At 41.5% G+C, this 15,000-nt stretch overlaps 6 protein-coding genes across 6 annotated transcripts in view; 4 read left to right on the top strand and 2 right to left on the bottom strand.

Moving 5' to 3' along the window:
• Positions 1-1,724, bottom strand: part of LOC134196004 (5'-deoxynucleotidase HDDC2-like) — a 3,209-nt gene extending 1,485 nt beyond the window's left edge. Inside the window, exons 1-2 of the mRNA XM_062665084.1 lie at positions 1,659-1,724; positions 417-559 (exon numbers count right to left, since the gene is read on the bottom strand). Coding sequence (XP_062521068.1) covers positions 417-559; positions 1,659-1,724 — 209 coding nt within the window. The remainder of the gene's footprint in view (positions 1-416; positions 560-1,658) is intronic.
• Positions 1,725-1,732: 8 nt separating this feature from the next.
• Positions 1,733-5,458, top strand: LOC134196003 (protein Spindly-like). The gene is made up of 10 exons (XM_062665083.1): positions 1,733-1,905; positions 2,281-2,344; positions 3,209-3,316; positions 3,387-3,413; positions 3,959-4,030; positions 4,206-4,313; positions 4,567-4,680; positions 4,745-4,880; positions 5,020-5,195; positions 5,405-5,458. The coding sequence occupies exons 1-10, from the start codon at positions 1,829-1,831 to the stop codon at positions 5,456-5,458; spliced, it is 936 nt and encodes a 311-aa protein (XP_062521067.1). The 5' UTR covers positions 1,733-1,828.
• LOC134195980 (uncharacterized) lies at positions 5,390-10,077 on the top strand. Its single transcript, XM_062665064.1, has 3 exons — positions 5,390-5,717; positions 5,839-6,135; positions 9,938-10,077. The coding sequence occupies exons 1-3, from the start codon at positions 5,484-5,486 to the stop codon at positions 10,067-10,069; spliced, it is 663 nt and encodes a 220-aa protein (XP_062521048.1). The 5' UTR covers positions 5,390-5,483; the 3' UTR covers positions 10,070-10,077.
• LOC134195994 (uncharacterized) lies at positions 6,731-7,837 on the top strand. Its single transcript, XM_062665074.1, has one exon. The coding sequence runs from the start codon at positions 6,731-6,733 to the stop codon at positions 7,835-7,837; it is 1,107 nt and encodes a 368-aa protein (XP_062521058.1).
• A 22-nt stretch (positions 10,078-10,099) lies between the features above and the next one.
• On the bottom strand, positions 10,100-11,215 carry LOC134195979 (splicing regulatory glutamine/lysine-rich protein 1-like). The gene is made up of 3 exons (XM_062665063.1): positions 11,161-11,215; positions 10,638-11,097; positions 10,100-10,504 (listed from the first exon to the last, which is right to left on the bottom strand). Exons 1-3 carry the CDS (start codon positions 11,202-11,204, stop codon positions 10,187-10,189), a joined length of 822 nt encoding a protein of 273 aa, XP_062521047.1. The 5' UTR covers positions 11,205-11,215; the 3' UTR covers positions 10,100-10,186.
• Positions 11,216-11,247: 32 nt separating this feature from the next.
• The window catches only part of LOC134195973 (uncharacterized), a 7,887-nt gene continuing 4,134 nt past the window's right edge, over positions 11,248-15,000 (top strand). The window contains exons 1-6 of the mRNA XM_062665057.1: positions 11,248-11,407; positions 11,698-11,817; positions 13,136-13,255; positions 13,322-13,444; positions 14,102-14,224; positions 14,287-14,409. Of these exons, the coding sequence (XP_062521041.1) occupies positions 11,278-11,407; positions 11,698-11,817; positions 13,136-13,255; positions 13,322-13,444; positions 14,102-14,224; positions 14,287-14,409 (739 nt within the window). The 5' untranslated portion in view covers positions 11,248-11,277. The remainder of the gene's footprint in view (positions 11,408-11,697; positions 11,818-13,135; positions 13,256-13,321; positions 13,445-14,101; positions 14,225-14,286; positions 14,410-15,000) is intronic.

The following is a 15,000-nucleotide window of genomic DNA, read 5'->3' as shown; positions in this document are numbered from 1 at the left end:
CAATCCTTTACTACACTGTGCTGCATCTAACACTGTTGATAGACAATGTTTGCCGATATCAATTTCTATGTCAGTAAATACCATACTACTGTCGTTACAACGGAACTGAGTGCATACCTAGACTGTACATTTCAATTGTCTTGATCACGATCGCAAAACGACAACTACCTATACCAGGCCTTTATACGTAATCTAAACTACTAGGAAGTTTGCATGTTGAAACAAATACGTATTGTCTAGCTAGGACTCAGCATTTCAGTAGACGGTCTGAAAGCTCCGTTGGAAGTGTTACTCACAAACGCGAGGCGCCTACGGATACCGTAGAACTAGTTATTTATTAGTAATTAACTATATTTATTTCAATTACTACATATAATTTGAGTTCAATAATAATATTAAGTAAAACTATTTGTTACTGTTCTCTGTTAATGCACGGCATTCCCGTATTCTGCACATCTGATGTGAAGAGCATCGCTATAACAGCCATGCGGTACATGTGATCAGACACGCTCTCCGCATCTTGAACTCCTTTCATCACCCAACCTGTACGCTTCACCCGCTGTGAAACAAATAATATAAGTCAATCAATGCGCATTAATCTAAAAATAGTTAATTAATCAATGCGCACTTGAAGCACGGTCTGGTCATGCGAGGTACTCTGCGCTAAATGCGGTCTGGGTATCCACAAAGTGTTTGCACGCTAGTGCTCCAGCGCCTCGAAGTGTCCTTCATTAACAAGCATGATGTATGCGCCATGAACGTCATCAGACCATTTTCAAAGACAAAGAGACAAGAAACACAAAGTTTTTTAGAGCGATCGACTTCCTTCCTTCCAAGCTGCTTTTTCTTCTCTTCTTCACTGTGTATATACGTGTGTCGTACAGAACGCGACACTACACGCAACTAGACCGAGTTTTCGTTTGGCGCTTAGATATATGTCGTCACACGAATCAACGTTACGTCACAGTAAGTCAACAACCCGAACTGTTCAATCTGTTCTATCTAGCTACTAGACAAGAACCGTCGCTTGGTGTCTTGGCGCCTTGCTGACAGCTTTTGTGTACAGTACTGTAGCGTTACTCTCATTATCTTATCAAATTCTGGTATATCTCGCACACCTACACCCTACACTACCTACACAGGAGCCAGATATCTTACAGACCGCGTTTGTTATCTGCCAGACATTTTATATGCCAGAGATTCGTTAGTTTGCTAGATCTGCGCTACAAGGACACGCCCTAGATCTACCATACCAACATAGTGGGCGGTCCATGACAACAAATGTCGCTCTTGGAGTATTTGTATTACAATTAGGTAACTTCGTACCCTCTGGTTCATACCATATATATACGGCAGTCTTTGCCTTAATTGGTTTATCTTCAAATCCAGCATCCCAAACGCCAGGAAGTGCTTGTTTGTCTCAAACAACTCTCCCATTTTCATGATCAAAATATAATTCCATTGTCTTCATACCTAATCACTGTCTACTCATGCAGTAAAGCATGACGGGCCTGTACCAAACGGGAAGCCAAGGCACGGCACACCGCCGTCCCTTTGTATCTTGGGGACTGACAACATGAAATTGTTGAATTTGTGTTCAATTAGACAGTCTAGATGACACGTAGTGGCTTACTCGACTAGATTCGGATAAATCTTACCTTCAAGTCTCCGCAGAACTGCAAAAACGGCAAGAAACTGCCACTCTGTTGATGGTCTGTTTCCATTGAATTACTAGAGGTGTGTCGAATGTTATATGTCCCGGATGTGAACTCGTAGAGAATCTTGATGACTGAGTCTGGCTTCTTGCCGATGAGAGAATTTGGCTGCAATGGAAACGCTCGCGTTTGGCAGTCAATATGGAGTAGACGGGAGTTCCACTGGACGGGACAGTAACAAGCAAGAGAGGTACGTTCAAGTTTTGAGCCTAGAATCATGTGTTCTCCCCGGGATCTCGCACTTTCTGGGTGGGCGGGAAAATATCTATTTGCACGTGCAACAACCGTGTTGTGTATAGTATTTGCACGTGCAACAAGCGTGTTTATTTAATTAAATATAGCATGTGCTTCTATCCTAATTAATGCGTGACCATGGAATGTGGGTATACCCAAGGGTGTGGCGTACAGCTTGTGTAATGATGTTATGTTGTCACAAGAGGCAAATAAGATCTTATTAGTTTCCATAATATTAATTTTTGCTCTCTTCAAATTCTGGGGAGAACACTGTCAATGTATTTGCATGAGATGTGAGGATGAGTTTTGACGCGTTTTTTGTTGTCTTGAGTGATTTGAGTCGAAAGTTGGCTTTAACTGCTGACTGTTTAGTGGATCATGAGTTTAAAGTTGAGGTTGGTTGAATATTAATTAATATTAATAGATTATAATAAAATTTGTAATGAATGACCATTAAATATTGTAATTGTTCTAAAATGGGTATGTATGGGATTTTTAGGATTTTAGGCATACTTTATATTCAAATACACGTTGATAGGGGTGGTCTCGGTAGCTTTTTAGAGTTTATGTGCGATTGAGACAGTAGAGTTGCTTAGTTGTGTTGTAGATAGATTTCAATGTTGAGAATATATGTATTGGATAGACAGACAGATGGACAGACAGACAGATAATAAATGGACAAACAGGTAGACAGACAGAGAGACAGACGGTTAATGAATGTACAAACAGGTAGACAGACAGATAGACAGACAGATAGACAGACAGATAGACAGACAGACAGATAGAAAGACAGACAGATATACAGACAGACAGATATACAGACAGACAGACAGACAGACAGACAGTTAATTTATTCTCATACAAATTCTACTTGTACATATGCTAGGATTTTTATGATACAAATCAGTCCTTGCAAACAACAAAGTCATTCACTAATAGACTTGACTTTGAATGTCAAAATCAAATAATCTATCTAAATCACCATGATTAGGTGACAGTTTTGAAAGTTTTCTAAGGATAACTTTGGCATTGCATCTTTGCAGAATTGTAGAAAATCTTTTTCTCCACTACGACATGAATATGGAAGCATTAAAATTGGCTTCTGGATTTGCTGACTGTTGTGATAGACAGGCAGACAGATAGACAGACGGACAGACAGATAGTGAATGGACAAACAGGCAGACAGACAGATGGATGGAAAACATTAATTGAAAGACCATCATTCATTGAAACTGAGTCAATTACACATGTATATCTAGAACGTTAACTGTGGAGAATTTGCTCATAAAGATGATGATGAAAGAGACTACGATGGTGAAGGCTGGTCTTGTGCACAAGTAATTGCTTTCCAGAACGCTTTCTTTGAGGTAAATTGACAAGAACTCACTAAGTTCTTAGAACAATAGTTGGCAGAAATGGTGACTATTATTCTTGCAGGTTTTAGAAGAGCTACGCATGAAGAGAGTGAGCAATTGTGGTTGCCTGCTCATGCACTGCTTGTGACTCACATTTATGTCTTTGTTTTCTGTTATACTGTATGAGAGTTTGTTTGTCTGTTTGCTTTGTTTGTTTACTTGAATTTTTGTATACTCATCTGTCTGTCTGTCTGTCCATCTGTCCATCTGTCTGTCCATTTGCCTGTTTGTCTGTCTATCAATCTGTCTGTTTGTTCATCTGTCTGTTTGTCCATCCGTCTGTCTGTTTGTCTGTCCATCTGTCTGTCCATCTGTCTGTCTATCTGTTTATTTGTCTGTCTGTTTGTCTGTCCATTTATTTGTCTATTTGTCTGTTCATCTGTCTGTTTGTCTGTCTGTCTATCTGTCTGTCTGTCTGTCTATCCATTTGTCTGTCTATCCATTTGTCTGTCTATCCATTTGTCTGTCTATCCATTTGTCTGTCTGTCTATCGGTCTGTCCATCTATCTATCTGTCTGTTTGTCTGTTTGCCTGTTCTTTTGTTGTCTATCTGTTATCTTACAACACTTAATTTCTTATTATTGTTCATGCCAGGCATTGAATGATGAGAACAAAAGGTTGATTAAAACACTTGTAGCTGAGAGACAAGAAGTCGAGAGGAAGATGGTAAGTGTTATATGGCACATTTGGTAAAGTGACGTGTATATGCTCGTGTTGTTGTTGTTGTTATGTGTGAATGCATGCACGTGTGTTCTATAACTGCTGCAGCCAACGTTGAGCATTTGCTTTGCTTTATTGTTCACATTTAATATTTTTGTTTATGTTGTGTTTGTAATTCCAGGAGGAAGTTACGTCTCATTCTAAATCTTTGAGTGATGAACTTGTAGATCAAGAGTGTGTTTTAAGACAGCAATATGAGGAGAGAATGCAACGAGTCGAAGATGAAAAGGTTAACACATTGTTTGTCCCTTTCTAGCGTAAGTATATTGCTTTGTTTGTCAGTGTTTGTTTGTCACTCTGTTTGTGTGTGTGTGTGTGTGTGTGTGTGTGTGTGTGTGTGTGTGTGTGTGTGTGTGTGTGTCACTGTGTGTGTGTGTGTGTGTGTGTTTGTGTTTGTGTTTCATATATCATATTGCATGATGCTTACTTATAAGATCTGCAGTGGTTTCAGGAATTTCTATTGTAAGTGATTGTCGTCGTAGATATTTCATTCTCTTGCTTGTGAGAACCATCAGAAGGAGATTGCAGTGCTAAAGCACGAGATCAGGCAGCTGCAGATGGATAAGTATGACACCGAGAGACTAAACAAAGAACTGGTGGGGTTACTAAGTAATAGATACACGTCAACAGGCATGTGGACTGTGGTGTGTTGATGTTTAGGTTCACAAACTGGAGCTGCAGAGTCATTCAAGGAAAGTCTTTGTGAACCAGTTAAGTGAAATGGAGAGGAAGTACTGTGGTATGAAGAAAAACGTTTCTGAGCTGTCTAATCAGTTAACAAGGCTGGATGCTAATGGTTAGATTGATTTCTTATGTTGACAGACAGACAGACAGACAGACAGACAGATGGATGGAAAGACAGACAGACAGACAGACAGACAGATGATTGATTGGAATTGATGTACTGATTGATTTTTTTTATAAATGTTTGTTAGTGAAAGCTGCAATAAAGCTGAACAGGAAGCTCATGTATGTCAACAGTCACCAAGAATGTCAAGTGGCTGCATACGAGAGAGAACTACAAAGCAGAAGTACAGAGATAGTGTCGCTACGCGTTGAACTTGCCAACAATGGTAGAAACACGTCAACACAACGAACAAAAGGCAAACTGGTAACATGTCACCAGACTGTCATTACAGTGTGTGTGTGTGTGTGTGTGTGTGTGTGTGTGTGTGTGTGTGTGTGTGTGTGTGTGTGTGTTTGTGTGTGTGTGTGTGTGTGTGTGTGTGTGTGTGTGTGTGTGTGTGTGTGTGTGTGTGTGTGTGTGTGTGTGTGTGTGTGACTATGCCTCACTGTTTAGTGCCCCAGTGATGTTGACAGCAAGTCTGTCAGTTGCATAGACAAAGAACTAAAACGACAACAAGACTTGAGTAAACAGCTAGAGAGCCAACTGTCTACTATGAAAGAACAATACCAACAGAGTGTAGGGATGGTCAGACAAGGACACGAACTAGTGAAAGAACACGCAGAGCAGAGAGACGAGGCGGAGAAAAAGTTGGAAGAAATGAAAGTAGAGCTCAGCAGAATGCAGGGACAATGTGAAAGTCTACGATGCGAGATGGACAAGATGCGACACACAAGAGAGAACGAAAAGGCAAAAGATGACGAAAAGATTGATGCTCTGAAATCAATGGTTTGTTGTGTGTCTGTGTGTGTGTGTGTGTGTGTGTGTGTGTGTGTGTGTGTGTGTGTGTGGCATGTTTTGTGTTCTGTCTGTCTGCATGGTTGTTATCAACTACTCCTACATTACTCAGGAACACCAGCTACATACCAAACTAGAACATATTGAAGTGGAGCTAAAAGAAACCATAAAGAGAGCTGAGAAGTCAAAGACGACAAATGCAAAGTGTGAGAAAGATCAATCTCTTGATATCAAACCAGCCACTCAGCAGGAACTAAAAGGAGAAAATGGTGATTTAAGTGATGATAATGGGAGTGATAGGAAAGGGAGTGATGATGAGATGGTTGCTTATTCATCAGCTGATGATGGTGTGTCTTCAGCTCCAGCTCCTCTTGTTGACCGTGAAATCCTCATCCCTTCACAAGAGCCGGTAAGAAATAGTCTAGTGTATTGAGATGCATCTCTCCATGCAATACAATAGTAGTCTAGTGTATTGTGAGATGCATCCCTCCAATACAACAGTCTAGTGTATTGTGAGATGCATCTCTTCAATACAATAGTCTAGTGTATTGTGAGATGCATCCCTTCAATACAATAGTCTAGTGTATTGAGAGATGCATCCCTCCAATACAATAGTCTAGTGTATTGTGAGATGCATCCCTCCAATACAACAGTCTAGTGTATTGTGAGATGCATCCCTTTAATACAATAGTCTAGTGTATTGTGAGATGCATCCCTCCAATACAATAGTCTAGTGTATTGTGAGATGCATCCCTCCAATAAAATAATCTATGTATTAGTGAGGTGCTCCTCGTTTATCTAATAAATGAGTTCTTTATGTGTATTGTGAGATGCATCCCTCCAATACAATAGTCTAGTGTATTGTGAGATGCATTCTTCCAATACAATAGTCTAGTGTATTGTGAGATGCATCCTTCGAATACAATAGTATACAGAGCACCTTTTCTTCTCATTGCGATAATTTTCTGCCACGACTCCGTCTTCCTCCCGCCTCTGATGTTAAAATGTGGTCTGATGTGAATGACTGGGTACAGTCTGCTGTTGTCCCAAATGTTTTGGAAGCAGTTGGTGTTGAATCTAAATATCAAGTCATACGCGAACGTCTGTATTATGATCTGAAATCACGCTTTGGATGCCACCGTTCTTCTACTCGTAAGCGCAAACGGAAACCTGCCAACAATCAAGCTCAACTGGATGCTCTGAGGTCTACTAAGAATGAAGTTAGACACAAATTTCGTCAAGCCAAACGACAAGGGCCGTCTCTAGCAGAATTGACATCATTTGCTCGTCAATTTCACCAACTAATTAGACGTCATAGTAAACTGAAAGCTGTCATGAATAAACGGGATCTCAAGTCTTCTGCTAGAAATGCTAATAAACGCTGTTCAACCAACTTTTGGAAGTTCTCTAAGGATTTGTTCTCTGATGACTCTGACACCTCTAACGTACTGCCACAGTTTTCTGCTGATGAAGCCTATACTTTCTTCCAGTCTACTTACTCCAAACAGTCTCTTCCTCCCCCTCCTGTGCTTCCTTCTGGTGTGTCTTCTCCTCGACCTCCTTCTCGTGACTTTGATATTCGTCCATTTTCAACTTCTGAGATTCTTAAGAAAATCAAATCTACTCGAAATTCTGCAGCTCCGAGTCCTCTGGATGGGTTATCCTATCTTGTATTCAAGATGTGTCCTTCTCTACTGCCTGCACTGCTGGATCTATTTAATTGTTGCTGGCTTTCTGCCTCCATCCCACAACTTTGGAAAACTGGTGTCATACGTCTCTTTGCCAAGCCTGCTGCATCCAAAGATCCCCACGATCCTTCTTTATTTAGACCTATTGCCTTAACACCGTGTATTGGTAAGATATACACCTCTATGCTCAAGGATCGATGGTGCCAATTTATGTTGGAAAATAAATTCTTCGATACATCAATTCAGAAAGCTTTTCTTCCTGGTATATGTGGCACAGAGGAACATCAGTACAAGCTAAGGTCAGCTATTGCTGATGCTAAAAGAAGTCGACACGCTTTATCAATATGTTGGCTTGACTTTGCCAATGCCTATGGTTCTGTCCCACATTGGCTCATTTTACAATGCTTTATAAAGACTCTATGATGCTCCAGACCATCTACTGTCCGTCATCACCAACATATATTCAAACCTTCAGCTACAAGTTTCCACTGTGAAGTGGGCAACATCCATGTTGCCCTGCAATATTGGAGTGCTCCAAGGTGACCCGTTTTCGGTCATTGTTTTAACACCGTCATAAACACACTCGTTATGATGTTGAAGACTCAGCCTTTTGGTTACACGCTTAGTGGTTCATCTCACAAGATCAATGCTCTTCTGTTTGCTGATGACGTTACCCTAGTATCAAAGTCGCCTTCTGGTTTACAGCGTTTGTGTAATATTGTGTCTGACTGGTGCCAGTGGTCCCAACTGACCATTAAAATGTCCAAATGCAGCTGTTTAGGTCTGAGTTTTAAACTCAAATTCCATCTTCGTGATCCTTCGGTTTCAATTTCTAATGAGTCTGTTCCCTTTCTTGGTTCTGAGTCTTTCATTTTCCTTGGAATGCCAATCAATGGAAACTTGTCTGATGATAATTTCAAATCTTCTCTAATAAGCAAGGCAAAGACTTTGATGCAGAAATTGGACAATTGCCCTGTTAGTTGTCGGTGGAAACTAAAATTGTACCAAAATGGAATCTTCCCAAGATTGTCGTGGTACCTGTCTCTACTTCCTCTTTCACCAAGCTGGCTGCAATCTGAATTAGATAGAATTGTTACATCTTACCTCAAGAAATGGTGTAAACTTCGTCGCTCGGCCTGTACTGCCATCTTCTACCTCCTCCCACAAAATGCTGGTCTTGGCTTACCCCGTTTGTCTACGTCTTCCATCTCCCTCCAGTCTTCAAAATCTGCCCGTCTCTTATCCTCACATGACAACTGTGTCCGCTCTTTGGCCACCAGTCAAGCATATAATAAATCGTATAGTAACAGATTCTCTGCTTTTAGAGAAGCAGCAAAGTCACTATCTGAAACACCAGGTGCTTCTGCAGCAAAATTGAGTGACATCACCAAATCAAGACTAAAGGAGGAACACCAAAAACAACTTCTTGCAAGAACTAAGAATCTACATGTCCAGGGATCCATCTTCCGTCTAGAGAACTGTTCATCTGACGTCTGGGCAAATGTTGTCTCTTGTCTTCCCGGTCATCAACTCTCTTTTGTCCTCAATGCCATTTCTGATACCCTCCCTTCAAATGCTAATCTTGTCCTATGGAGTAAACGTTCTTGTGATAAATGTCCTCTATGTCATCAACGTCAAACCCTTCTTCACGTTCTCAATAATTGCTCAGTCCTCTTACAATGTCGTCATTACAATCAACGTCACGACTCTGTTCTCAGTCTTCTCTATAATGCGGCTATTAACCATCTACCACATCAATTCAACATCTTTGCTGATTTAAAAGACTGTGAAGTAAAATTTCCATCTGACATCATTCCTACTGCACAAAGGCCTGACATGTTGATTTGGAATAATCATACGCTCAAATTTATGTCATAGAACTAACAATCCCTTTCGAAACAAACTTTTTTGATGCAAATAAAAGAAAATCAGAACGGTATACAGACTTCATGATGACCATCAAATCAAAAGGCTTCACCTGTAAGCAACTAAATATTCAAATAGGATCTAGAGGCTTTATTGATACTCCAAGTCTTCTCCCCTTCCTTGATGTCATCTCTATTCCTCCTCACAATCAACGTCAACTATTATCATCAATTGTAAAAGTGACAGTTGAAGAATCTCTTAAAATATGGTTAGCCAGGAACAATATCTAGTTCTGTTTATCCTAGTTTAGTTATTTTAGTTGTACATTACTTGTTAGAGCTTTTACTATTACTTTACTGGCGCCGCATTATTGTTAAGTGTGATGGCCATGTATTAGTGAGGTGCTCCTCGTTTATCTAATAAATGAGTTCATTGTTGTTGTTGTATATTGTGAGATGCATCCCTCCAATACAATAGTCTAATGTATTGTGAGATGCATCCTTCCAATACCATAGTCTAGTGTATTGTGAGATGCATCCCTCCAATACAATAGTCTAGTGTATTGTGAGATGCATCCTTCCAATACCATGAATACTCTAACGTATTGAGATGTATCCTTCCGTTGACAGTGCCTCAGACTTTGTTGCTGCTCTACAGGTGTTAGAACCAAAGAAAGATGCACCAGACAACAGCCCTCCAGCAAAGAAACATTGCGTCGGAACTCTGTCGTCTCCCCATCTCACCAACATAGACAACAACAACCATGTGGTTAGCACAACAGACCCATAAGACCCCATACACTATACACTATACACCATGTATAGTCATGACACTATTGTTGATGTAGGAACTATCATTAGCTAAAGCCATTGTTCTCATAACCACATGACTCCTCATGAAGTCATTCTACTCATTCGTTGGCTGTAAACTAGCAGTTTGTTCACAGTTTACTGCGTCCATGTCCACATGTGTTTGTGTCATGTCTGTCATTTCCTCTTCTGTGGAAGGTTGATGCACACCATTTCCTTCTGCTCCTTCTACAGCAGCTACTTCCATCTCTTGCTGCATTTCTTGTGCTTCTGCTAGTTTTTCTTTTTCTATCTTTTCCTCTTCTTCCAGGATGGAGAACTTGTCGTGGCCCCAACGGTCAGGACTTGACCGAGACATTGCTTGTCGTCTCCTCGTTTGTCGTGCCATTGCTTCGGCATCAGTGCGGTTGTCGTGCTGAAAAGAAGATGCAAAAATGATCATGTCAACACTACAGATACATTTGACACACACACACACACACACACACACACACACACACACACACACACACACACACACACACACACACATTCAAGATCCACCATACCAAGAAATAGTTTCCATGTCTTGGTACGTCTTCCGGTTTGAGTCTATCAATTTCTTTGGCAAATACGCCTCTTCCTCTTCCTCTTCCTCTCCCTCTGGTCGCTGGTCTGTCATCCCAAGGTCGACCACGCCCCCACTCACCAAAAGGTCTTCGAAAATTCCTCATATCGGGACGGAAAGCCTGGCCATTTCTATTCCAATTGTCTCTCTGATCTCTCCTCTGTTTATCCCGCTCCTCAAACTGCCGCTGCTCTCTCTCTTTCGGTCTCCCTCGTTCGTCACGTGACTCCTTCCTCTCATCACGTGACCGAGACACATCGTGCTTCTCCTCGCGTCGTCCACCCCGATCTCGAGCCTCCTTTCTCTCTCTACTCTTGCTACGATCCCAACGGCTCACTCGCGCTCGCCTACCATCTCTACCACCACTCGCTCGCTCTCTACGCTCGCGATCACGTGATCGACTAAACATTTAGCATTCAAATCAACTACAAACAAAATACAAAAGACAAAAGACAAACTACCACCTCCGTAATCTGCCTCGCTTGTTCGAATACCCGTCTTCTGGCATTGCATCAAATCTTAGAATATATTGCGCATGCGCAATACGCTATTGGTATTTTGGTGTCTGGAGAATTCGCGAGATGCCGGAAAACTGTTGCGGATGTCTTCCACGTAAGAGAAAGAAAAAGAGTGCGAACGAATTGTATGAACCTTTACTGCTCGAGAGTGAACGAGACGCGATCAATGATTTACTGAGATTCTTACAGACAGGTGTGTGTGTGTGTGTGTGTGTGTGTGTGTGTGTGTGTGTGTGTGTGTGTGTGTGTGTGTGTGTGTGTGTGTGTGTGTGTGTGTGTGTGTGTGTGTGTGTGTGTGTGTGTGTGTCACTGTGTGTGTGTGTGTGTGTGTGTGTGTGTGTGTGTGTGTGTGTGTGTGTGTGTGTGTGTGTGTGTGTGTGTGTCACTGTGTGTGTGTGTGTGTGTGTGTGTGTGTGTGTGTGTGTGTGTGTGTGTGTGTGTGTGTGTGTGTGTGTGTGTACACATGATGTGTTGGTGTGTTAGATGATGGCGGAAGTGTGCTGAGTGATGAGAGAGTGAGGGCTCTGAGGACTCTGGCATGTTCGGATAATGTAGATCTGAAGAGGTCGGCTGCACTTTGTTATTCAGAGATTAGTGAGAAAAGTAAGTTCAGGGTTGATGTTTGATGTGGTGGCTGTTTTATTTTAATTAATTAATTTGCATTACTGTTTGACTGTCTGTCCATCTGTCTGTCTGTCTGTCTGTTTGTCAAATAACATTTATTTGAAACATGCATCTATAATACAATGCTAGCAAGGTAACTATGTAAAGTTCCACAACTGTCTGCCTGCCTGCCTGTCTGTCTGTCTGTCTGTCTGTCTGTCTGTCTGTCTATCTGTCTGTCTGTCTGTCAATACATATACCCAAGCCAATAGGGCTTGGTTCTACGTACAACTATTTATGTTTATGTGGCTGTCTCTTGAAACAATCTTCTTTATTTGTCTGTCAGTCACTCTAGCATTTGATCGTTGTAGACACACAGAAAACACAGATCTCCAGTATGTCTTGAAGGTTGATGCGTTTGGCTTTCCGTCTTCGTCTTTCCGATAGCTGTGACAGTTTCTTCAAATAGTCTTCAGCTTTCTCTCCCCAACAGCCAAAATGTTTGAAGACTATAGGCACAAATGTTGGTCGAAAACCTCCAGGCAAGAGCTCCTGGTCGTACTTTTTGATCTTCAGATTTTCTCTTCTGGTTGCCGCTGCTCTCTGAGTTGTAGCTGATAAACCTTCTATTTCACTACTCCAGGGATGCGCTAGAGCAATATCCAATTCAAGATCCACCCCGATGCCGAATCAAATACGACTATGTCTGATCTGTCTTCAGAATTGACATACCTTTCTCTGGGTTCTTTTACGTGATGTAATTGCAGTTGACTCAAACAGTCTGACCATGCTGAAACCATGTTGTTATGGCTGATTACCGGGCCGCCCCCAGTCTTACATGTTATTAGGTGGTATTCATCTGAGTCTAATTCTTTCCCACAGTCACACTGACCAGAAGCCAAAGGCATTTGGCAGCCCAGTCTCATCAAGGATGCCAAGCAAAAATCGCACGGAGATAATGCATGCCATGATGATGATGGTACTGTCAAGAGCCACGCTCCCGCATCTGTCTCTCTGTCTGTCTGTTTGTCTGTCTATCTGTCTGTCTGTCTGTCTGTCTTTGTCTGTCTGTTTGTCTGCTTGTTGTCTGTCTATTTTGTTGTGTTTTATTTATTTATTTGTTAATTTACTTTCAGTTGTTTGGCACACATGCACACACCTATGTGTGCTTGCATGCACACACACAATGTATACTCACTTGTAAGTTTAACAAGGAGTTTTATCATGTCTTAGTCCCAAGTAATAAAAACTGCAGTTTGGTTTAACAGGAATTAATTAATTAATTAATTAATTAACTATTTTATATTATTTGTTGTAGTGACAAGTACCGTGACAAATGACATGCTTGAGCCTCTTATTGCTCTTGTACAGTATCCAGACCCCGAGGTTCAGACTGCATCATCATTAGCTCTTAGTAATTTTGCTTTGTTTGGACCAGGTAAAGGGTGACTGGTACATCATGATTTGAGGTGAAGTTTGCCATTTGTTGTGTATTGTATTGCAGTTGAGAATAAGAATGCCATTGTGCGAGCCGGTGCTCTGCAAGCGCTGACTGCATGTTTGTCTTCTGATAATGTTGATGTGCAGTGTAATGCTTGTGGTTGCATGACGACACTCGCCACTTCAGGTACGGTTTTTTGATTTTGTATTAAAGAAATGGACACTAGACTATTGTATTGGAGGGATGCATCTCACAATACACTAGACTATTGTATTGGAGGGATGCATCTCACAATACACTAGACTATTGTATTGGAGGGATGCATCTCACAATACACTAGACTATTGTATTGGAAGGATGCATCTCACAATACACTAGACTATTGTATTAGAGGGATGCATCTCACAATTCACTAGACTATTGTATTGGAGGGATGCATCTCACAATACACTAGACTATTGTATTGGAGGGCTGCATCTCACAATACATTAGACTATTGTATTGGAGGGATGCATCTCACAGTTCACTAGACTATTGTATTGGAGGGATGCATCTCACAATTCACTAGACTATCGTATTGGAGGGATGCATCTCACAACACACTAGACTATTGTATTGGAGGGATGCATCTCACAATACATTAGACTATTGTATTGGAGGGATGCATCTCACAATACATTAGACTATTGTATTGGAGGGATGCATCTCACAATACACTAGACTATTGTATTGGAGGGATGCATCTCACAATACACGAGACTATTGTATTGGAGGGATGCATCTCACAATACATTAGACTATTGATTAGAGTGAATTATGTTTATGACAAAATGTACTGTTTAGAACACAACAAATATGAGATTGTAAATCAAGGTGCCGTTCCTTCTCTCCTAAAGCTCGCTTGTTCTCGTGACTCACGAGTGCAACGAAATGCAACCGGTGCCCTCCTTAACCTCACTCATCTTGGTACAACTTGCGCCTATCACTGTTTAATTACCAATGATAAAGTGAGCAATATTTGTTTTTAGAATCTAATCGGTTTGAGTTGGCTCGTTGCGGAGCTATTCCTATCTTTGTGTCATTGATTCAGTCACGGGATCCCGATATTCAGTTCTATTGTGCTGCGGCGTTGAGTAACATGGCAGTCCAAGGTCAGTGTTGAGATAAATTGATTGTCAGTGGGAAACTTGTTTATTGAGTGAGATGGGCTTGTGTGTGTGTGTGTGTGTGTGTGTGTGTGTGTGTGTGTGTGTGTGTGTGTGTGTGTGTGTGTGTGTGTGTGTGTGTGTGTGTGTGTGTGTGTGTGTGTGTGTGTGTGTGTGTGTGTGTGTGTGTGTGTGTGTGTGTGTGTGTGTGTGTGTGTGTGTGTGTGTGTGTGTGTGTGTGTGTGTGTGTGTGTGTGTGTGTGTGTGTGTGTGTGTGTGTGTGTGTGTGTGTGTGTGTGTGTGTGTGTGTGTGTGTGTGTGTGTGTGTGTGTGTGTGTGTGTGTGTGTGTGTGTGTGTGTGTGTGTGTGTGTGTGTGTGTGTGTGTGTGTGTGTGTGTGTGTGTGTGTGTGTGTGTGTGTGTGTGTGTGTGTGTGTGTGTGTGTGTGTGTGTGTGTGTGTGTGTGTGTGTGTGTGTGTGTGTGTGTGTGTGTGTGTGTGTGTGTGTGTGTGTGTGTGTGTGTGTGTGTGTGTGTGTGTGTGTGTGTGTGTGTGTGTGTGTGTGTGTGTGTGTGTGTGTGTGTGTGTGTGTGTGTGTG

The sequence above is a fragment of the Corticium candelabrum genome, chromosome 20 (genome assembly GCF_963422355.1).
Source record: "Corticium candelabrum chromosome 20, ooCorCand1.1, whole genome shotgun sequence".
Lineage (NCBI taxonomy): Eukaryota > Metazoa > Porifera > Homoscleromorpha > Homosclerophorida > Plakinidae > Corticium > Corticium candelabrum.
This window is presented reverse-complemented; position numbering and strand designations above follow the sequence as displayed.